This window comes from Callithrix jacchus, chromosome 12, assembly GCF_049354715.1.
Source record: "Callithrix jacchus isolate 240 chromosome 12, calJac240_pri, whole genome shotgun sequence".
Taxonomy (NCBI): domain Eukaryota; kingdom Metazoa; phylum Chordata; class Mammalia; order Primates; family Cebidae; genus Callithrix; species Callithrix jacchus.
The window spans coordinates 52,196,437-52,220,065 of NC_133513.1; the positions used below are offsets into that span (position 1 = coordinate 52,196,437).

Sequence of the window (23,629 nt, forward strand, 5' to 3'; positions counted from 1 at the left end):
AAGGAAAGTAAAGATTAAGATGCAGTTTAGTGGGTTTTTTGTACTGCAGGTAAACAAAGCAAACATCAATTTCTTGAGGAAACTGGTTCAAAACGGCCCTGAGGTTCACCCAGGAGCAAACTTCATTCAGCAGAGACATACGCAGATGAAAAGGTAATCTTTTCCCAATCTAGTTGGATTTAACTACCTTCTTATGGCAACGTTCACTGTGGTCATACTCAGCCTCAGAATGCAATCCACAATACACTTTGTGTGTCATTTTGGCATGTGGAAAATAATCGGTTTAAATTTCCGTGAGCCTAGGTATGTCATTTGCTCTGTTCAGTCACTGAATATACATGAAGTGCTCCTTTGTTCTCAAGGTTGTAATGTTATTGGATCCAGGAGAACAAAATACAGTAGATACTAAAGTCTAAAGTTGATCATTGTGGCTGGGCTTCATGGCTCACACCTGTAATCCCAGCACTTTGGGAGGCTGAGGTGGGCAGATATCACTTGAGACCAGGAGTTCAAGACCAGCCTGGCCAATCCCTTTCCTACTAAAGATACAAAAATTAGCTGGGCATGGTGGCGCATGCATTTAGTCCCAGCTACTCAGGAGCCTGAGGCACAAGAATCGCTTGAACTGGGGAGGAAGAGGTTGCAGTGAGCTGAAATCACACCACTACACTCCAGCCTGGGCAATAGAGCAAGACTCTGTCACAGAAATGTGGTAAATATATATATAAAGTAGGCCGGGCGTGGTGGCTCAAGCCTGTAATCCCAGTACTTTGGGAGGCCGAGGCAGGTGGATCACAAGACCAGATCGAGACCATCCTGGTCAACATGGTGAAACCCCCATCCCTACTAAAAATACAAAAAATTAGCTGGGCATGGTGGCGCGTGCCTATAATCCCAGCTACTCGGGAGGCTGAGGCAGGAGAATTGCCTGAACCCAGGAGACGGAGGTTGCGGTGAGCCGAGATCGCGCCATTGCACTCCAGCCTGGGTAACGAGCGAAACTCCATCTAAAAATATATATATATATAAAGTAAATCATTGCCTGTGTCACCTGGGCTCCTGGGGCTTTTAGCATTTCTAAAATTAGGATATATCTTAAAATAAATTTATCATGGTTTTTTTTTTTTTTCCAAGACAAGGTCCCACTCTGTCACTCAGACTGGAGTGCAGTGTCACAATCATGGCTCACTGCAGTCTCCACCTCCTGTGCTCAGGCGATCCTCCCACCTTAGCCTCCCAAGTAGATGGGAGTACAGGCACATACCACCATGCTTCGCTAATTTTTGTATTTTTTGTAGAGGCAAGGTCTCACCATGTTGCCCAGGCTGGTCTCAATATCCTGGGCTCAAGCAGTCCACCCATCTTGGCCTCTCAAAGTGCTGGCATTATAGGAGTGAGTCACCTTGCCCACCCTGTCATAATTTAACAGGGAGCTTTTTTTTCTTGGCACATAAAATAACAATTTGACATTAAAATGGAGGTATCTTAGATTTTATGAAATGGTGTATTGAAGATTGAATCCTTATCTGAAGAAGGAGAAACCTAGGGGGAGAACTTTGTTCTCACAGATCATGTTTATTGTTGCACATTCAGGTTTTTGAAATATGGGAATCGGGAAAAGATGGCTCAAGAGCTCAAGTATGGTGACATTGTAGAGAGACACCTCATCGATGGAGATGTGGTGCTATTCAATCGGCAGCCCTCGCTGCACAAATTGAGCATTATGGCCCATTTGGTGAGTGGGATTGCTTTTTAAATTTTCCATCGTGTGGGAATTAGCCATGACTGTTGAATGCTAAACTCTGGACTTCTAAAATTAAAATTGCCTGCTATCTCAAGTTTTCATAAATTTTTTTTTTCTTGAGACGGTCTTGCTCTGTCACCCAGGCTAGAGTGCAGTGACACAATCCCAGCTCACTGCAACCTTGACCTCCCAGGCTCAAGCAAGCCTCCCACCTCAACCTCCAAAGTAGCTGGGACCACAGGCATGTGACACCACCAATGGCTAATTTTTTTCTTTTTTTTTGGTTGAAATGAGGATCTCACTACACTATATTGCCCAAGCAGGTCTGGAACTCCTAGACTCAAGTGATCCTCCCTCAGCCTCCCAAAGTGCTGGGATTATAGGTGTGAACAGCCCCCACACCTGGCCCTAGCTTTTGTAACTTTTGGTCTGCTTCTCTCACATTTTAGTTTGAGTGAAACTTTCTTTTATTTTTTTATTTTTTGAGACGGAGTTTCGCTCTTGTTGCCCAGGATGGAGTGCAATGGCGTGATCTAGGCTCACTGCAGCCTCCGCCTCCTGAGTTCAAGCAATTCTCCTGCCCCAGCCTTCCAAGTAGCTGGGGATTACAGGCATGCACTACTACACCTGGCTAATTTTGTATTTTTAGTAGAGATGGAGTTTCTCCATGTTGGTCAGGCTGGTCTCGAACTCCTGGCCTCAGGTGATTTGCCTGCCTCAGCCTCCCAAAGTGCTGAGATTATAGGTGTGAGCCACTGCACCTACCCGCAAGTGAAACTTTTTAATTTCAAGATTCTTTTTAGTAAGCTTTAATATATTTTAACATTAATTTTTTAGTATTTGCAATTTAATATTCATACAAAACACTAAAACAGGATCAGGATTGAACTTAAAGTTATTGTGAAAGTGACTAGCATGATTTCACAAAAACATACACATATATGTGTTGTGTGCACAAACTCATATAAAATAGGTATGGCAGAAAGCTGACTTTTTTTTATTTTTAGAGACAGTCTTGCTGTGTTACCCAGGCTCTAGTGCAGTGGCACAATCTGGTTCATTGCAGCTTTGCCTCAGCTCAAGCAATTCTCCCACCTCAGCCTGCTGTAGCTAGGACTACGGGCATGTGCCATGATGGCCAGCTTTTGTGTTTTTTTTGAGAAACAGCCTCGCTCTGACGCCCAGGCTGGACTGCCGTGGTGTATTCTCGGCTCACTGCAGCCTCTGCCTCCTATGTTCAAGCGATTCTCCTGCCTCAGCCTCCCGAGTAGGTGGGATTACAGGTTCTTGCAGCCACGCCTGGCTAATTTTTGTATTTTTAGTAGAGCCAGGGTTTCACCATGTTGGCCAGGCTGGTCTCACACTCCTGACCTCAGGTGACACACCCGCCTCAGCTTCCCTAAGTGCTGAGATTACAAGTGTGAGCCACCATGCCCAGCCTTTCTTTTTTTTTTTCTAAAGTAGAGCTGAGGTCTTGGTGTATTGCCCAGATGTGTCTCGATCTCTTGTGCTCCATGGATCCTTCCACTCAGCCTCCCACAGTGCTGGGATTATAGACATGACCCACTGTGCCCAGCCAGAAAATTGACTTTTGATTTAACTTTGTGTGTTAACTAAGCCAGCGACTAAAATGCTTAAAAGATTTTTCCTTGCATTTCCTTAGTCCTCCAACTAAGATCTTAAACCATGTTTTTTGGTGATTTAGTTTTGCAACAGCAGCAGTTCCTTTTTCTGGAGGTTTAAAATGGAAATGAGATGCAGCTTTAATTTGTTCAATATTCATAGAGTCGCCTGTCTGTAAAGCTGTTATCCATGGTCCTTTGCAAACAGAGTTTAAGCAGGCTCTCATGGTAACGATTTTTTCTAGATTCACTTTGGGGTATTCTGAGCACATTATGTCAGTCTGTTTACCTAACAGTAGAAGTAACTAAGAAGTAGTTTGTGATTATGGGATTATGATTGTGAGAATGTAGAGGGTTAACTAAAGCCTTCTCTTTCTGGAACCTTTTGCTTGGCTTTGGAACACTACAAAATAGAATTAATTAGGTTTTTTTTGACTGGCAGTGACACACACCTGTAGCCCCAGCTACTAAGGAGGCTGAAGCAGGAGGATTGCATGAGTCTAGGAGTTCAAGGCTACAGTATCCTATGAACATACCTATAAATAGCCACTGCACTCCAGCCTGGGCAACATAGTGAGACCCTGTTTCTAAAAATAATAATAATAAAATAGAATTTTTTTTTTTTTTTTTTTTTTTTTTTTAATTTTCAGGCTAGGCACAGTGGCTCACACCTGTAATCCCAGCACTTTGGGAGGCCAAGATGGGTGGATCACTTGAGGTCAGGAGTTCTAGTCCAGCCTGGCCAACAAGGTGAAACCCCATCTCTACTAAAATACAAAAAATTAGCTGGTAGGGTGATGCATGCCTGTAATCCCAGCTACTTGGGAGGCTGAGGCAGGAGAATCACTTGAACCAAGAGGTGGAGGTTGCACTGAGCTAAGATTGCGTCACTGCACTCCAGCCTGGGCGACAGAATGAAACTCCGTCTCAAAAAAAGAAAAAGAAAATTAATAAGGATATCCAGGACTTCAACTCAGATCCGGAACAAGTAAACTCAATAAATATTTATAGAGTTCTCCACTTTAAATACACAAAATATTGATCGGCCATTATTAATACCCATTTTTAGAATGAAGCAATATTCCTGTTCTCTCTTCCTCTTTTTCTTCCTTTCTTCCTCTCCTCTCCTTTTTTTACTTTTCAACATCCTAGTTCCTCACCTCTACTCAATACATTCCTCTGAACACCTGATTTCTTGTGATCCTCCCGTCCCACTGAAACCTCCAATCCATTAAAAAAAAAAAAGAAAAAGAAAATTTTCAAATACACACTAAAGTAGAAAAAATGGTCTAATGAACTTACATATCGCCATCCTCTACATGCAATAATTTTCAAGTAGCCACACCTGTTTTATCTTTCCCTTTTTTCTTCAGTGAACCCACATCTGTGTCATTTTTCATTATGTATTCAGTTTACATTTGTAAGGAAAACTCACATAACCACAGTGATGTCATCACACCTAACAAAATTAACAGTCATTTCTTGGCATTCCCAGGTTCATACCTGGTTCATATTCAGATTTACCCAGTTGTCTCAAAAATGTCTTTTTGCGGTTTGAGTCAAGATGCAAGCAATGAATTCATTCTAATTCATTCATTTATTTGCCTGTGTTATTTTATTGGACTACAAAATGGAACCCCACTTTTTGAATCTGTCATTCCTTCACATTTATTAGCTAGAATTCTTGTAATGGAAAATACCCCTTGTTAATTAGGCCCGTTTACTTGCCCAGAGGTGTAGCTCATAAAGCAAAGGCCGTGTAAATGGTTAAGTCTTTTTCCTTTATTGTCGTCTTGGGAAATAAGACCTTTAGTGCTCTCCTGTGTTAGTTTCCTTAGGAAAAATTATTTAAAAAAAATAAAGGGGTTAGTGCTCAGTAACTTCCAACTAGGTTGGTTGGGATTTTTTGTTTCTCCTTTCTCTTTTTTCAGTGTCATTATAAACACATGAGTTTTATTGGTGTCTTTTAATCAACTTCTGCTGTTAATCTTTTTGATACTTGAAACCCTGACATCCTTGGCCAGTGGAAGCCTTCACATTGGCCCCTTTGTTGAAATTCACTGCTTTGGTTTGATCTAATAAGCTTCTTGAGTGAGTTTTTTTTCTTGAGACAAAGTCTCACTCTGTCACGCAGGCTGGAGTGCAGTGGTGCGATCTTGGCTCACTGCAGCATCCACCTCCAGTGTTCAGGTGGTTCTCCTGCCTTAGCCTCCAGAGTAGCTAGGATCACAGGCATGAGCCACCGTACTTGGCTAATTTTTGTATTTTTTTGTAGAGACGGAGTTTCACCATGTTGGCCAGGCTGGGAATGAGTCTTAAGTGATACATATCACTGGGCAGGACATACTGGAAATCTACTTTCTTAAGCCAGTGCCCAGTTTTCCAGGAAGCCATTTTTAATGTCTCAAAACAGAGAAGCTTTTGGATAAATGCCCAACTCCTCTTCCTATTTTGTTTTGTTTTGTGTTCCACAGGCCAGGGTCAAGCCCCACCGGACCTTCAGATTTAATGAGTGTGTCTGTACACCCTACAATGCTGACTTTGATGGTGATGAAATGAACCTTCATCTTCCTCAAACAGAAGAAGCTAAAGCAGAGGCCCTCGTTCTGATGGGGGTACGTAAGGTGGCACAGCCCAGATTTTGCGTAACAGCTCCTTGAAAGGAGGCAAAAGGAAACTTATATGAAAACACCGCCACAACTAACAATGCCAGAGAAGCCAGGCTCTTTCTGATCTTTTTTTTTTTTTTGAGACAGAGTTTCGCTCTTGTTACCCAGGCTGGAGTGCAATGACACGATCTTGGCTCACCACAACCTCCACCTCCTGGGTTCAAGCAATTCTCCTGCCTCAGCCTCCCGAGTAGCTCGGACTATAGGCGTGCGCCACCATGCCCAGCTAATTTTTATATTTTTAGTAGAGACGGAGTGTCACCTTGTTGACCAGGATGGTCTCGATCTCTTGACTTTGTGATCCACCCGCCTCGGCCTCCCAAAGTGCTGGGATTATAGGCGAGAGCCACCACGCCCAGCCTCTTTCTGTTCTTAAACCAACTGCTATCTGCCTATTTATCGCTCTTGTCAATGGTTTCTTTTGAGCCTTTGAAGATCTCTTTGGAAATAGTGTATACATGAGTTAGTATCTGTAACAGATGCATTGAGGGGATTTTCCAGCCTATAAATGTGGGTTCTGGGAGAAAATGTATACATGAGGACCAGTTATGACAAGATAAGAAAAGAATACAGCAATACCAATGTTGGTTGTCACAGGGGAAGGTGTCCTACCTAAGTAAATTTTCCAGTAGCTGAGGATTCATTAAGCACCAGCACATTTTCTTGAACATTCTGAATGGAAACCTTCCTACACTGTATTACATGCTTCGCCTTCTTGATGCAGTATTTTACATAATGATAATAACTCTTACCACCATTTTATTTGTAAGTAAGTAGATACTGCAGCAAATCAGTGACAGTAAGGCATGTGCCTGCTCTTAAGGAGCTTACACTTGGGCTTCAACTGTTGGCACAGGCCAGGCATGGTGGCTCAGGCCTGTAATCCCAGCACTTTGGGAAACCTGAGCAGGTGGTTCACTTGAGCTCAGGAGTTCAAGACCAGCCTGGACAACATGGCAAAACCCCGTCTCTATAAAAATTAGGTGTGGTGGCGCACGCCTCTAGTCCCAGCTACTTGGGAAGCTGAAGTGGGAGGATTGCTTGGGCCCAGGAGGTCAAGGCTGCAGTGAGCTGTGATTGTGCCACTGCACTTCAGCCTGGGCAACAGAGCAAGACCTTGTCTCAAAAAGGAAAAAAAAAAAACCTGTTGGCCCTACGTGCACTATTCACTCCTGACCCATCAGTAACACAGTGGGGCGTAGTACCTGCTGTGTAGGGCTTTTCCCTCCTGAACTTAGTGATCCCCAGCTATTGAGTATTTCAAGCTTCAGGCTTTCTTTTTTCAGTATTCCATCTTCCTATATTAGGAACAAATAACTCTTAGAGTTATAAGTGTCCCTCCCTCCAAAAACACTTATAACCATTTCTGATGTGATGCTTTTAACCTGTTTTGGTTTAGACTTTTAGTAATGCATCATAGTTTGGGGATTTTAAGTTGTCTATATGTTTACATTTATTTTCTATAATGAGCATATATTATTTTTGTAACAAAAAGTCATGTTTAGAATACTGCTGGGAATAATAGCAATCGGATTGCACAACCAACCATTTAGACTTCGCTGTTGACTCTGCCATTGAGGATCCAAACTTGTAGACACTGTGTTATAACTACATATTTCACTGGCTACAAATGGCAGACATAAAACAAAGGCTCCACAGATGTTGGAATAGAAGAATTCGTAGTACCATGTGGGACAAGTTCCCTCAATTTCAAGTGAGAAAATACCTATCGTTCTGATTTAGCAAAGCTGTTCTCAGTGGAGTGCATAGGGCTCTAATTTGGATGTGGGCCCAAATTACTCAGGAGTCCTTTTCAAAATACATGACTCTCAGCCCCTTGCACCCTGCTTCTACCCCTAGACTGCCTGTATCCCACCTCAGAGAGATTCTCTAAACCAGGAGGAAGAGCAGTCAGGCAGGTGTGCAATAGGCACATCTGGCTGAACAGCTGCCTTCCACTGTAGTTGAAGGGTTCCTGCTTTGGATTGTGGCTCAGAAGTAGGTGGTAATGGGTCTTTGTCTGAGAGGACCTTGCATTCTGGGTGAAAAGGCCCAGAAAACCCACAAACACACGTGCACTTTCACATCAAGATTAGAACAAATGTATTCTGATATACACAGTCTTCTTTACATGAGTTAATTATGTTTAACCAGCTAAAACCCTTTTTGGCCCAATGTAGACCCTTGTTAAATGTTTAATTAAATTATGCTTTTGGATTAGCAGAACTTAATGTCTTAACCAAGGGACATTTAGCAGTTCTGTCATCATTGTGGACAAGTTTGGAATTGGTTGACTTCAGAGGTAACAACGCTCCTTACCACTCACAGAAATGAATTTTCTTTGGAGAAGCATGTATAGTAATAACAATTGGGCCGAGTGCAGTAGCTCATGCCTGTAATACCAGCACTCTGGGGCCCAGGCAGGAGGATCAATTGAGTCCAGAAGTTCGAGACCAGCCTGAGCAACAAAGTGAGATCCCCTCTCCACAAAAAAATGCAAAAACTTAGCTGGGCATGATGACATGGGCCTGTAGTCCCAGCTGCTTGGGAGGCTGAGCTGGGAGGATCCCTTGAGCCCCATGAGGTTGAGGCTGTGGCAAGCCATATTCGCGCCACTGCACTCTAGCCTGGGCTGTTGAGCAAGATCCTGTCTCAAAAACAAACAAACAAAAAATAATAAAATCTTCTAACATGGGTAGAGTTCTTCATAGAATTCTGAAGCAACTTCACTTGGTATTTCATTTTGGTGTTGGTAGAAACCTCCTAGGTCAATCTTGCTGTATTTTTTCCTCTCCCCTTGACAGATAAAGGAACTGGGAGTTAGTGATGAAGCTGGGGTTCAGACCCCTGTGTTTCATTTCTCAGCCTCATCCTTCTGCTACTCTGTATTTGTTCATAGCTATTCAAAAACCTTGCAATTCAGGTTGGACTGAATCATGGACTGTATCATGCATCCATGAACAGCTAACTTATTGCACTTACTTTTCCTACAGACTAAAGCAAATCTTGTAACCCCAAGGAATGGGGAACCGCTGATTGCTGCTATTCAGGATTTTCTAACAGGTGGGTTGGTGAAGTTCACTTGAAAGGAGACTTCTGACTGGAACACAGTGTTCCTCGTTCACAGTGATTCATGTGATGACTTGAAAAGCTATTTAATAGCCTGCGTTTAATTTCATCTTTTGTTTGCTAAGTTTGATCATGAACTTCCTTGTGGGTTTTTTTTTTTTTAATTGGTTGGTTATTCATTAATTCGGCAAGTCTTTAGTGAACTCCTCTTGTGGATTGGCTATTTTCTAGACCTAGTGTCTGGCTTAGAATCTGTCCCCTTTGCCTGGGGATACACAGTGAACAAAACAAAGTCACTTTCCTGTGGATTTGGATGCTAGTTGGAGGAGAGAGCCAGTAGCAGCTATTTGTTTTAATTCACGATGTTGGCCATGGTTCAAACGTATTTTAAAACGGAAACCTTGCCGTTTTCTCACAATTTCATTCCTTTTCTTTGTTTTGTATTGGTTCCTAACACTTAGGTGCCTATCTCCTCACTCTCAAGGACACTTTCTTTGATCGAGCCAAGGCTTGCCAAATCATTGCTTCTATATTGGTTGGCAAGGATGAGAAAATTAAAGTTCGCCTTCCACCGCCTACAATATTAAAGGTGTGTGTGGGAGCTGTGTCTTGGTGCACAGGGGTGTGTTTGTGTCTGGGTGGGTGAACTGGTGAAGCGAGTATACCATGTTGGTACCAGGTGTGAGGGCAGTCCCTGGGCCATCTGGCTTTGTCTACTGAAGGGGCTTTGAGACCATGCTCAGCCCACTGACTCTCAGGCTTCCTCCCCTCCCTCAGCCTGTCACCCTATGGACTGGAAAGCAGATCTTCAGTGTCATCCTCAGGCCTAGTGACGACAATCCAGTGAGGGCCAACCTGCGAACCAAGGGCAAGCAGTACTGTGGCAAAGGGGAGGATCTCTGTGCCAATGATTCCTGTGAGTGGACGGAACTCCAGTGGGGAGGAAGAGGGACGTGACAGGAAATCAAGTGGCCAGTGGTCAACTTCACTGGTACTTTCACTTAAGCCAGCAAATTCAGTGTTTCTCTGTGCCTTAGGTGGGAAGTTTATTCTTCAGGAAAATGTAGCTGGTATTTCTTCTCTCAGGTGTAATTCCCCAGTTCTCTAAAAAGTAGAGATCGTATAGACACATGACCCAATGGTTAGAATGTTCTCTCTAAATGTGTTTGTCTGAAGTGACTAGTTTTTGTCACTCAGTACAGTTTGTCATTTTTTTTTTGCCATCAACAAGGATTTTATTATTTAAGGCATTTAATTTATTATTTTGCATCCAAAAACATGTTCATTATCTAACAGTATGACTAAAAAGTATAATTAAAAACTTTTTTTTTTTACTTGTTTTGGAAAGGATTTTTTTTAAAAAAGATGAACAAGTTCTCCCTATGTTGCCCAGGCTGGTCTCGAACTCCCAGGCTCAAGTAATCCTCCCACCTCAGCCTTCCAAAGTGCTGGGATTAAAGGTGTGAGCCACCACACCCAGCCCGGGAAAGGATTTACGTACAAGTCATCTGAATCTGTCTAAACCAGTTCAACCCAAAGTGCAGTCCACAGAGCACTGTTTCTTAGCCAGCCTCTTTTGAGTTACTTTCTGATGTGAGCGCCTTAACTCACCCAGACCACTAACTAGCAGTTCCCCAGCAGCCTAGTTTGAGTAGCACTGACTTAGAACGGGCTTTGCTGGAGAGACCTCAGGACTAGAAATGGTTCTCCAAAACCCTGTACTGAAGAACTGAATTGCAGAGTTTCTCTGAAGGTCAGGATTTCTGCTGTCTTCTAATGAAGAGCAAATGTTTTGAAGGGCACTGATATTTCTCAGGTTTATTTCTTTGGAAATATGCGGTCTGATCTTTAAAATACTTCAGCTTCTTATTTTAGACTGTTTTGTTTCTTTGTAGATATGAATTTCATGTTGCTGTTGTGTAGGCTGTACATGATGGTAACTTTGTTAATTTTCAATATCTTATATGAGGCTGGGCGTGGTGGCTCACGCCTGTAATCCCAGCACTTTGGGAGGCTGAGGCGGGCGGATCACAAGGTCAAGAGATCGAGACCATCCTGGCCAACATGGTGAAACCCCATCTCTACTAAAAAAACAAAAATTAGCCGGGCGTGGTGGTGTACGCCTGTAGTCCCAGCTACTTGGGCAGCTGAGGCAGAAGAATTGCTTGAACCTGGGAGGCAGAGGTTGCAGTGAGCTGAGATTGTGCCACGGCACTCCAGCCTGTCGCCTGACAACAGAGCAAGACTCTTTCTCAAAAAAAAAGTCTTATATGAGTAACAAATTGTTTTCAGTTTATAGAGCACTTCACTGTACATTATTTCATCTGATGCTCAAAATAGCCGATAACATAAAGATGACAAGTGCTTGATACTGTTACCCACAGTTCACAGATGAGGAGAGTGAGGGCCAACTGGTATATTTCAGACTACACACTAACTAGAGTTTGTATATTTTTCAGAAATTCCCAGGTTTTCCTTTAACCATCCCCAGACAACTTTAAAGAGAATGTCTATTTGTTCTGCTCTAACTGTCAGTATGGGAACATATTTTCTCAACAGTCTCAAATTCATTTTGGAATAAGGCAAAGCCATAAATGTTTGTCTAAATATGTAATCTTTCTTTCAGACGTTACAATCCAAAACAGCGAGTTGATGAGTGGCAGCATGGACAAAGGAACCCTAGGGTCCGGATCCAAGAACAATATTTTCTACATTTTGCTGCGCGACTGGGGGCAGAATGAAGCTGCGGATGCCATGTCACGGCTCGCCAGGCTGGCTCCCGTCTACCTGTGTGAGTTTCTCAGCTTTCTCCATTTAGTGCTGCAGTTGTTAGAGCCTTAAGCCTTTATGTTATTTTGTTCTTTTACTGCCAGCTCATCCCCACCACACATATACACACAGAAAAAGATACTTGTTTCAGGCTGAATTATGTGTGCTGTTATTAATGAAATTAACTCAGTACTGACTAGTTTCACAGCAGATTTGAATTTGCTTTTCGGTTCTCTTCTCAAAACCCTCAGTATCTCCCTACCGTCTTCCAGACAGGGTTAGATTATAAAACATCCTTGATGGGCTGCTTCCAAGGCACCTGTGGAAGCACCGGAACACCTGGGGCTGTCCATGATTCAGTTCTCCAGGATTACTCAGAATTTGCCTACTATGCTTTCACTGTTCTATTTTTTTGTTTATTTGCTCATGCTTTGAGTGTGCCATGTGTCAAGTGATGTTTGCATACCCAAAAAATCTTTATTCCACTCTTATACCTGCCTGGGCATACAATTTTAGAGTGAAAATTATTTTCCCTCAAATTTTGAGATTCTGTTCTACCTTCTCCTAGCTTTCAGAGTTGTTAAAGGGTATTATCATTCTTATTCCCCAACTTTTTTTTTTCTGAGACAGAGTTTCGCTCCTGTTACCTAGGCTGGAGTGCAATGGCACGATTTCAGCTCATTGCTACTTCCACCTCAAGTGATTCTCCTGCCTCACCTTCAGAGTAGCTAGGATTACAGGTGCCCACCACCATGCCCGGCTAATTTTTTGTATTTTTAGTAGAGATGGGGTTTTACTATGTTGGCCAGACTGGTCTCAAACTCCCAACCTCTGATGATCTGCCTGCCTTGGCCTCCCAAAGTGCTGGGACTACAGGCATAAGCTACCACTTGGCTTTTTTTTTTTTTTTTTTTTTAAGATAGGATCTTGCTCTGTTACCCAGACTGGAGTTTAATGGTGTGATCTCAGCTCACTGTACCCTCCCAAGTAGCTGAGAATACAGACGCATGCCACCATGCCCAACTAACTTTTGTAGAGATGACGTCTCACCATGTTGCCCAGGGTGGCCTTGAACTCCAGGGCAAAAGCAATTCACCTGCCTCTGCCTCCCAAAGTACTAGGATTATAGGCATGAGCCGCTATGCCTGGCCATTGGATTGTTTTTTCATTCCAGAAACTTTCAGAATCCTCTCTGTTCTCTGGAAGTTCACAACGATATGCCCTTGATGTGGGTCTTTTTTTATTGATTGTGCTAAGCACTCAGTAAATCTCTTTTAATCTGCAACTCTGTGTCCTTCCATTCTGGACATTTTCTTATGTTGTTTCTTTGATAATTTTCTCTCTTTTATTTTCTCTGTCCTTTCCTTTTGGAACTTTTGTTAATTGCATATTAGAACTCCTGGATTGATTATCTAATTATTTGTATTATTTTCCCTGTTTGCCATTTCTTTATTCTAGATTCACTTTATCTTTTAACACTTCTATTGAGGTTTAAAATTTTTTCACTATTGGGTATTTAATTTCTAATTTCAGTATTCTTATTCACAGGTAGGGTTTGGTTTTGTTTTGTTTTGATCCCAAAATGTATCTTCTTTGATCACTCTGAGAGAATATTATTTATAGTTTTATCATATTTGCTTCCTAAATTTTCTGTCCTTTTAGTTTCTTTTTCCTGTGCATTTGTGTCTTTTATCTTTCATGTTAAAATCTCTCCTCAAATATCTGGTGGTCCATTAGGAGTAAGGACTGAAACACTGGAAATGGAGTTAACTGGACCTCTCAGTTTTTTTATTGAGGAAAAAAAATATTTTATTGAGGAGATACCAAATATCATTATTAGTAACACTTTTCTCTAGAGAAGCTTGATTTCCCAGAGATGTATTTTGCAGTCTCCATCTCCTAACTAAGGGTAGAGACCTGGCTCCTGGGATTTGGGGAGCTGCACAGGAAATCAGTCTAAGGGTTCTCAAGTGTGGAATATACAGACTTTCCCTCAGTGCTCTTGCTTACAGTTATTTCATCTGCCTGGTATCCCTGGATCCAAAGCCGCTCTGATTCCATTTTGCTGGGAGTAAACTCCCATCTCCTACTGGAGCCTGTCCTTATACAGACTTTCCACTAGGTTTCCTCATTGTTTCCAGCACATTCATCATCTCCAGCACTTGCAGAACCTGATGATCTCATTTCTGAGCCTTTCCAGGCCCATGAGTCCTCTCGTCTACAGATACTTTTAGGTCACCCCTTCCTATCCTGCTAAGCCAGAAGCCACTCAGTCACTTTATTTCTACATACAGTATATTGTAGATAGGATCAATGGTGGCACCTAGTTCCATCAAAGGTGGAGAATACTTTTTTTTTTTTGACACAGGGTCTTGCTCTGCTGCCCATGCTGGAGTGCAGTGATGTGGTTGTGGTTCACTGCAACCTCCACCTCCCGGGCTCAAGCGATTCTCCCACCTCAGCCTCCCGCATAGCTGGGACTACTGGCATGTGCCACCATACCAGCTGATTTTTTAAGGTTTTTGTAGAGACAAGGCTGATCACAAACATCTGGGCTCAAGCAATCCTCCTGCTTCAGCCGCTTGAGTCACTGCACCCAGCTCTCAGGCCACCCTTTAGTGTTTAATGTCACTCTGCTTTAGATGATAGTTGGAAACAGTGTTGTATTTCCCCACGAGGCCGTAAGGTCTCTGAGAGAACGTCAGTGAGTCTGAGTCATTTTGTGTAACTCCCTAATGACTGAGAGAGAAAGCTATTATTTAATTGAATTGTGATGAATTCTGTGAAGATACAAACTTTTTTATACTTTAAACTATGCATAGGTAGTTGATATATAGCACAAACTATATCTAGCAGGCATCAACTATATTTAGCAGGTTTGCTGAGTCTCATTTATGGCCCTTTCTTCCTGCTCTACCAACTCTACAGCTAACCGTGGTTTCTCAATTGGGATCGGTGACGTCACACCTGGCCAAGGACTGCTAAAGGCCAAGTATGAGTTGCTGAATGCTGGCTACAAGAAATGCGATGAGTACATCGAAGCCCTGAACACGGGCAAGCTGCAGCAGCAGCCTGGCTGCACTGCTGAGGAGACCCTGGAGGTGAGCCTGGCCCTTTGGTTCAGGGTTGCCACTTTCTGCACATGGTGGCTGAGATGGTGCCCTCTGGGGTTGTGCTGAGCCATGAAGAGAGGTAGCAAAGGAGTGGGCAAGTCAAGGCAGTGACGTCCGTCTTGTCAGAGCCCTGGGCTCACTATGTGTGTTCTCATTTGTTTCCTGGGGGTAAGGCCTTTCATCAGATCCTCACATCCCTCCCAGCTGTCATGTTCCAGGTGGTGAAAACGGCCATCTATTCGTTCGGCCACACGGGGCTGCTCTTGTTCCGGTAGCACACTCAGACCGCTTCTGTAACTGGTACTCGAGGGCTCCTGCCATTTGCTTTCAGCATCCTTTAGGTAGAAACTGACACCACAGCTCTTTGGAGTTTGTTGTTGTTGTTGTTGTTGTTGTTGTTTGAGACAGAGTTTTGCTCTTATCCAGGCTGGAGTACAATGGTACGATCTCAGCTCACTGCAACCTCCCCCTCCCGGGTTCAAGTGACTCTCCTGCCTCAGCCTCCCGAGTAGTTGGGATTACAGGCATGTGCTACTATGCCCGACTAATTTTGTATTTTTAGTTGAGACAGGGTTTCTCTATGTTGGTCAGGCTGGTCTTGAACTCCCAACCTTAGGTGATCTGCCTGCCTCAGCCTCCCAAAGTGCTGAGATTACAGGTATGAGCCACCATGCCTGGCTATATTTTTTGTATTTTTAGTGGAGACGGGTTTCATCAATGTTGGCCAGAGTGGTCTTCATCTCTTGACCTCATGATCCACCTTCCTCAGCCTCCCAATGTGCTGTGATTATAGGTGTGAGCCACTGCACCCAGCTGGGTTTTTGTTTTTTTAAGACTGAGTCTCACTCTGTCACCTGGCCAGAGCACAGTGGTGAAATCTTGGCTCACTACAACCTCTGATTCCCTGGTTCAAGTGATTCTCCTGCCTCAGCCTCCAGCATAGCTGGGATTACAGGCACACACCACCACATCCAGATAATTTTTGTATTTTTAGTAGAGACGAGGTTTCACTATGTTGGCCAGGATGATCTCGATCTCCTGACCTCGTGATCCACCTGTCTCTACCTCCTAAAGTGCTTGGATTACAGGAGCCACCACACCCAGCAGGTTGTTCATTTGTTTGTTTGTTTGTTTGTTTTAAGCCACAGTCTTGCTCTGTTGCCCAGGTAGGAGTGCAGTGGTGCAATCTCGGCTCACTGCAACCTCTGCCTCCTGGGTTTAAGCAATTATCCCTGCCTCAGCATCTCGAGTAGCTGGGATTACAGGTACCCACCACCATGCTCAGCTAATTTTTTTCGTATTTTTAGTAGAGATGGGGCTTTGCCTTGTTGGCCAGGCTGGTCTCGAATTCCTGACCTCATGTGAACCACCCACCTCAGCCTCCCAAAGTGCTGGAATTATAGGTGTGAACCACTGCACCTGGCCTTACCATGGTTCTTTGAATGTATGGTCTTTGAAAGAGACCTGGATGCAGAAGGAAAATTCATGTCAAATAGTCACATTCTTAGCCTATGCCCCTCATTTGAAACTAGTTTAGCTGAAATCTCAACCAGCATGAGTCAGAATCAGTATCACTGCCAGCCTGTAAGAACCAGAAACTCCCTTAAGCAGCGAGATCAGCACTCTGAGTGCACCACTTTCACCTGGCCGTCTTCTGCCTCACCAATAACCTGTGGCTCTGAGCTTTGACTCACCTGTGTGGAAGAAAGGCCCTTTAAGCAGTGGGAAGTTTTCTGATGAAATACATTTTCTAAAGTAGGGAGAAACCAGAATTGTGTGAGGTATTTACCATTAGCTCATTCTTAATCTTACTCTCACCGAGTCATAAAGAAAGAAAGAGAAAAGGATATTTCTCACTGGTACCTCCTAGAAAATTACTTGAGGCCTCAGCAGCAGCAATTTTTAATGGAACCAGACTCCTAACTGATTCAGCATCCAGTTTGTAAGTTGAGGAGTAAGTGTGTGGATGAGCTCATGAGCCAGAATATTCTTGTGAAGTCATCTCATCACATGCCTGGCTTGTGGGCATTCAGATGTCTGCTTGGCAAGAATAAATAGATAGACAAAGTTACAAACAGTACAAGCAATTCTCTTTTACATACTACATATTTATATAGGGATATGTGTGTGCGTCCACACAGCTATGTATATACAATGTTTTATTGTGTAGGGTAGAATACACAAAGCCATACATTCTACCTGATGGGCCATTTAAAGGATTTTTCAAGTTTTTTTTACTGTCAATTTTAGGCCAGGCTTGGTGGCTTATGCCTATAATCAAGGCAGGAGGATTCCTTGAGGCCAGGAGTTCAAGACCAACCTGGGCAGCATAGCAAGACCCATCTCTACAAAAAAAATTTTTTTAATTAGCCAGGCATGATGGGGACATGTACCTGTAGTCCTAGCTACTCAGGAGGATACAGCAGGAGAATCACTTGAGCCCGGGATTTTTGAGGCTGCAGTGAGCTATGATCATGCCATCTCAGCAACAGAGAGAGACCCTGTCTCTAACAAAAAAAAGAATAACTTTTTGCCTTAGTGATTTTAAAACCTTGTAGAAGATGCACGTGTTTGTATAGCCAAGGCATTTTGGTCCTCTAAGATTCTAAAACATTGATTGATTGAAAATACTGAGGCGAGATAATTTTCAGATTTCTTTAAATGTCAGATTGAGCATATGTAATCCACAGAGGCAATGAGGACAACCCACCAAGGATCTCCTTTTCTCCCCCAGGCACTGATACTGAAGGAACTGTCTGTGATCCGAGACCACGCTGGCAGCGCCTGCCTCCGGGAGCTAGACAAGAGCAACAGCCCCCTCACCATGGCTCTGTGTGGCTCCAAAGGTGTGCATACCCCTCTCTCACCTGCTGGCAGTGTGTTCTCCGTATAGGCTGGTTTGCTTCCAGCAAATGTAATAGTAACAACTTCAAACAGGCATTTCATTTACTTAAGGGGATCTTTTTAAATCAGAGAGAGAGAGACTTAATTATTTGCATTTGGGTAAATTTAACTGTTTTGGAGGAATTTGTTGGTAATGTGTGGATTCTGAGTTTGAGGGTGCAGCTGAGGTGGGAGGATCACTTGAGCCCAGCATGCTGAAAAAGAAAGAAAATTAGGAAATTTTTAATATACTTAATGATGTGGCAGAATTCTTTAATTTTGTAGATATGAGGCCCTCAGAGCATTCGGTTGTGATAATGCATTCAAATTCAAAACCTGTATGCTTCTATTTCTGTACCCCCGCTTTTTTTTTTTTTTTGTAGGATAAAGTCCAGTCTCTTAACTTTGCTGGCTTTCACCCCATTGTCTCCTGCTTTCTGCCCTCAGGACATACCCCACACTTTCCCATTCCTCTGTCTTTGCTTCCCACTTTCTCACCCACTTTGGGAGTCCTCCCCCTCTCCCTTTATGTCCTGATTATAACATCCTCTAGGAATCCAACCTGGACTTGCCGACACCTCCTTGAAGACTTGCCTGTCACTTCCCCAGCCTTTCCTCTGACCCACACATGCTCCTGGCTCCTCTTGCCCTCATTCTGCCTTTCTCATGTTCCTGACAGTTCCGTGTTATCTCAATTGTATTTCTGCCTTCTACTGTTCTGGGACCGTGACCTTGTTGAGGATAAGGGCCTATGCTCTGCTTATTCCTGTTTTACCCTTCTGATCTGCTTGAACTTCAATTTGTATTATTTTTGTAAATGAATGTTACATTTCTGACCCATGTTCCCAGGTTCCTTCATTAACATATCACAAATGATTGCCTGTGTGGGACAGCAGGCCATCAGTGGCTCTCGAGTGCCAGATGGTTTTGAAAACAGGTCCTTGCCACACTTTGAAAAACACTCAAAGGTAAGCAGTAGCAGATCAGGTAGAACTGTGAAGGCCTCTTCATCTACAGTGTCCTCCAAGAAACACAGACCTATGCAGAGCAAAGACTGTTGGTCAGTTTCATGCGGAGTTTTACATACGTATTTTTTTGCTATTCTGTTAAGATACACTTCAGGCCGGACACAGTGTCTCATGCCTGAAATTTTAGCATTTTGGGAGGCCAAGGCGAAGGATTGCTTGAGGCCAGGAGTTTGAGACCAGTCTGGCCAACACAGTGAGACCCCATCTCTACAAATAAATAAATTTTACACTTAATCTTAGCCAAAAGGCCAAGAAGCAATAAAATAAACTCCAAATACATATATACTTCCTATGTAATTATTACAATAATACTTCATATATAATTTACTCATGTAAGGCATACAGTTCGGTGACTGTTAATATATTCACAGAGTTGTGCAGCCATCACTGCAATCTACTTTTATAGAACACTTTCAGTGCCCAGAATGAAATCCTGTAGACATTAACAGTGTGTGGTTATGTTTTGGAGGCGGGCAGGTCTGGCCCACAGGAAGGATGTCTTGAAGGTGTCATTTCCCAGGGAACGGGCAGCAGCGGCCATCCACAGGGTGTCCTCTGAGGTCCTTGACTGCTTGCCTGCTTTAAGGAGAGGTGCCGGATCTTAGGTTTCCCTCTCCTGGGCCACTTGCCTGCCACTGGCACCAGCACCAGCTCCGGCTGGGCCCTCATTCTCCTTGTTGCTGGTACAGTTGCTTTGTCCAGATTATTTCTCCACATAGATTATTTCAAGGGCATAGAAAGCCTGCCATCTCATGAGAATACTGGCCAGGTATTTATAATCTCAAGGTGGTGTGTTTTCTCATTTGAGTGGATTTCAGAATTGTGGGCCTTGAACTTTTTTTTTTATTTGTCTTCTTTTCTGCCTCTCTTTAGCTCCCAGCTGCCAAAGGTTTCGTGGCTAATAGCTTTTATTCCGGTTTGACACCAACTGAGTTTTTCTTCCACACAATGGCCGGGCGGGAAGGTCTAGTCGACACGGCTGTAAAGACAGCTGAAACAGGATACATGCAGGTAACCTGAAGAAATGTAGGCCATTCGCAACAGAGCAGAACAGGGCTCTGTGGGTTTTGACTGTTGAGTGTTTGCACATTTTGCACATGAGCTATAATTTATCTAGTCTTGCTTTAAATTTAAAAGGAAAAAATTAGAAAGGTAGATGCCCTGGAAATGAACAACCAAAAAATGGAATGTGTTCCAGATCATTCTGTGTCCCTTGAATGATCAAGACCAAGCCAGAGCCAAGCATAGCAAAGCGCTATTAGAGGAGGACATGGCTGGAAGTACGTTGTGGGACATGTCATTCAACCTCACTAACCTCGCTTTGCTAGCACATGACAGTGAGGGTGATAATACATACCTCCTGGTTATTGCGAGGCTTCTGCCTCCCTCTTTGCAACTATTTATATGTAACTCATTATTAATATCATTCTAATTAACCCTCAAGACCTATTCCAATGCCTGCTGGAGGGCTTGAATGCTTAGGAGGAAAGCATTTCCCCAGAGAGTAATAGCTCTAAGATAACAGACTCTGGGGCACAGGGCTAACCTAGAGGCTTCTCTGTGTTTGTGCTTCTCAAACTTTGCCACAAAGGTACCCCTAATGGCAGAGGAGTGAAAAATACATCTTCCTGTGGTCTTATGGAAGACTGAAAAGATGTCTTTTCAGTCTCTCTACTCAATAATTTAACCGTTTTTTTTTTAAGTGATGTTTTAAACTACTTAAAACACCAGATAAAGTCAACATTACAAGTTGCTGGGCCATGAACGTGCTATGACTTTGTGTCTTTTCTCTCCCTACTGTGCGAGCATGGCCCTTTGCAAGCTGGAAAACCAGGGTAGATAAATCAGAGATGTGAATGAGTGGGCTGGAACAAACACGGTGATTAGTGTGGCAGTGGACACCTATTTCCAAGTCAGTAGATGCCCATTTCCATAATCTCTCCTATGCCTTGTGTATCATTGTCATACTTTTAATCATCGTTTTGTGTATCATCCATGGAAGACAATTAATCATCTTTCGATGGGAAATTGCCCTTCAGTTTTGGAGCATGCTGCCTTTGTCAGAAACCCAGCAGGGTATGACATACTTTTACCACTTTTGCCATATTGTGTGTTTTGACTTAACTGTTTTGTCTTTACTTTTTCGAAGCAGAGAGTATGACTTTCCCAGAGCAGTGTGTTAACATAAACCAAATTAGTTCTGGCATAAGGGATTTTTGTTTTGAAGTTGCCTAGAGGAAGATTTCTTTCTCTTTAATTCACTGAGCCACCATAGCACTGCTGGCTGGGGTGTTCAGCTGGTGGACGGTTCTCCCTAAGTAGCTTTGAGAAGTAGTTGCTGCCTGCTGGTTCAGACACAATACTGTCCCTGTTCTCTCTTCTTCCCCCTCTGTCCCAGAAGAGGGCCTGCACCTGATCCTCTGTAATTCATATTGAAGTCTGCAGGGGTCCTGGCTTAAGTTCTGTTTAGAAATGCAAAGCTATTGCATTAATTTATACCTTAGGGAGAAAGAGAAGGAAGGTAAAACAGCCTAGGAAAACAGTGTTTGCAGAGTCCTTTGTGGGTGATGGGGTTTAAATTGCATCTGTTCTAAAATACACTAAAGTGCAGGAGGTTGGAGCATATTCTAAATCCCACTGCACAGGCTATTAGGGCATTCTTGCTCTTTGTTCTTGGGGTGAGAGGACTCTTTTAAGGGATTTCTAATAAAGTATTTTTATGTGATTAAAGTGCTTGTAACCTTGAGACTCTTGAGTTGCAAATCTTATCCTCTGCACATGAGTATTCTTCTCAAAGCAGCTGAGCTTTTTCCTCCTTTTCCTTTAGCGAAGGCTTGTCAAATCTCTTGAAGATCTTTGCTCCCAGTATGACCTGACAGTCCGAAGCTCTACTGGCGATATTATCCAGTTCATTTACGGAGGAGATGGCTTAGATCCTGCAGCTATGGAGGGAAAAGATGAACCTTTGGAGTTTAAAAGGGTTCTGGACAACATCAAAGTAAGACTTAGCATTTTATCTGGGGGTAGAGTGTTTTTAAGGATGTTTCTTTAGAATGGAAGTACTGTTTGAACTGTCACTTGCAGTTAATAAATTCTTCAGTTATATCTGCCCAAGCACTGGCTTACTATCTTTTTCATGTGTCACTCTGTATAATTTTCCAATATTAAAAGGGAAGGGCCAGGCACAATGGCTTATGCCTGTAATCCCAGCACTTTGGGAGGCCAAGGCAGGAGGATCACTTGAGGCCAGGAGTTTAAAACCAGCCTGGGCAACAAAGTGAGACCCCCATATCTATTAAAAAAAAAAAAGAAAAAAATTTCTTTCTTTTTTTTTTTTTTAATTTCCAATATTAAAAGGAAAAGGCCAGGCACAGTGGCTTACACCTATAATCCTAGTAATTTGGGAGGCCAAGGCAGGAGGATCACTTGAGGCCAGAATTTGAGATCAGCCTGGACAACAGAGTAAAATCTCTATCTCTAAAAAATAATTTTTAAAACATTAGCCAGATATGATGATAAGCACCTGAAGTGCCAGCTACTCAAGAGGCTGGGGCAGGTGAATCCTTAAGCCCAGGAGTTTGGGTTACAGTAAGCTGATCTCACTGCTGCATTCCAGCCTGGGTGACAGAGTAAGACCCTGTCTCAAAAAAAAAAAGACGAAAAAAAATTTTGTTTTCAGTTGAAAGTCTAGTGTTAGTAGTAATCAAACGCCAACAGAAAAGGACTTTGTTTGGTCTCTCTCTGTGTCAAGTAGGGTATACTAGAGACCAGTTTTGTAAGTCATGGGTGTTGAAAAGCAGGCACACTTCACATACTTTCAGAATATAACTTGGAACAACCTTTTTGGAGAGTAGTTGGACTATATCAGTCTGAACTTTAAATATATGTCCCTTTCAACCCAATAGTTTCCCTTATAGAAATTCCTTTTGCCCATTAGAAATGGTCTAATTATGCCAAGAAAGTTTTTTCCAGGCTGTTTACAGTAGAGGCAAACCATCAGCAGAGGATAGGTCAAATACATAATGGTATGTCTATACAAAATAATAATTATGTAGCCATTAAAATGTTGAGTCAACTGGACAAAGCAGAGGGGAAGAAAAAAGAGGAAATTGGACAGGGGCAGTGGCTCACATCTATAATCCTAGTTCTTTGGGAGGCCAAGGCGAGCAGATCACTTGAGGTCAGGAGGTCAGAAACCAGCCTGGCAACATGGTGAAACTCCGTCACTCTTAAAAATACAAAAAAATTAGACAGGCTTGGTGGCATGCACCTATAATTCCAGCTACTCCGGAGGCTGAGGCAGGAGAATCACTACTTGAACCTGGGAGGCAGAGGTTGCAGTGGGCCAAGATGGCACCACTGCACTCCAGCCTGGGCAACAGAGCAGGACTCCATCTAAAAAAAAAAAAATCCAAGCTCGGTGGCTCACGCCTGTAATCCCAGCACTTTGGGAGGCCAACACGGACGGATCACAAGGTCAAGAGATCAAGACCATCCTGGCCAACATGGTGAAACCCTGTCTCTACTAAAAATATATAAATTAGCTGGGCGTGGTGTGCATGTGTAAACCCAGCTACTCAGGAGGCTAATGCAGGAGAACTGCTTGAACCCGGGAGGCGAAGGTTACGGTGAGCCGAGAGTGCACCACTGCGCTCCAGCCGGAACCTGGTGACAGGCTGGAGACTCTGTCTCAAAAAAAAAAAAAAGAGGAAATTCATGAGCTTGAGAAGTG

At 43.1% G+C, this 23,629-nt stretch overlaps 1 protein-coding gene across 2 annotated transcripts in view; it reads left to right on the plus strand.

Annotated features, from left to right (window-relative positions):
- POLR3A (RNA polymerase III subunit A) overlaps positions 1-23,629 on the plus strand; it is a 55,302-nt gene that overhangs the window by 12,935 nt on the left and 18,738 nt on the right. Inside the window, exons 9-20 of one of the 2 annotated variants that reach the window (XM_002756207.7) lie at positions 50-153; positions 1,594-1,735; positions 5,841-5,981; positions 9,029-9,098; positions 9,566-9,693; positions 9,882-10,020; positions 11,731-11,895; positions 14,802-14,974; positions 17,721-17,832; positions 18,719-18,837; positions 19,771-19,908; positions 21,725-21,895. In XM_002756207.7, coding sequence (XP_002756253.1) covers positions 50-153; positions 1,594-1,735; positions 5,841-5,981; positions 9,029-9,098; positions 9,566-9,693; positions 9,882-10,020; positions 11,731-11,895; positions 14,802-14,974; positions 17,721-17,832; positions 18,719-18,837; positions 19,771-19,908; positions 21,725-21,895 — 1,602 coding nt within the window. The remainder of the gene's footprint in view (positions 1-49; positions 154-1,593; positions 1,736-5,840; positions 5,982-9,028; positions 9,099-9,565; positions 9,694-9,881; positions 10,021-11,730; positions 11,896-14,801; positions 14,975-17,720; positions 17,833-18,718; positions 18,838-19,770; positions 19,909-21,724; positions 21,896-23,629) is intronic. The other variant, XM_078345494.1, reaches the window with a different exon arrangement.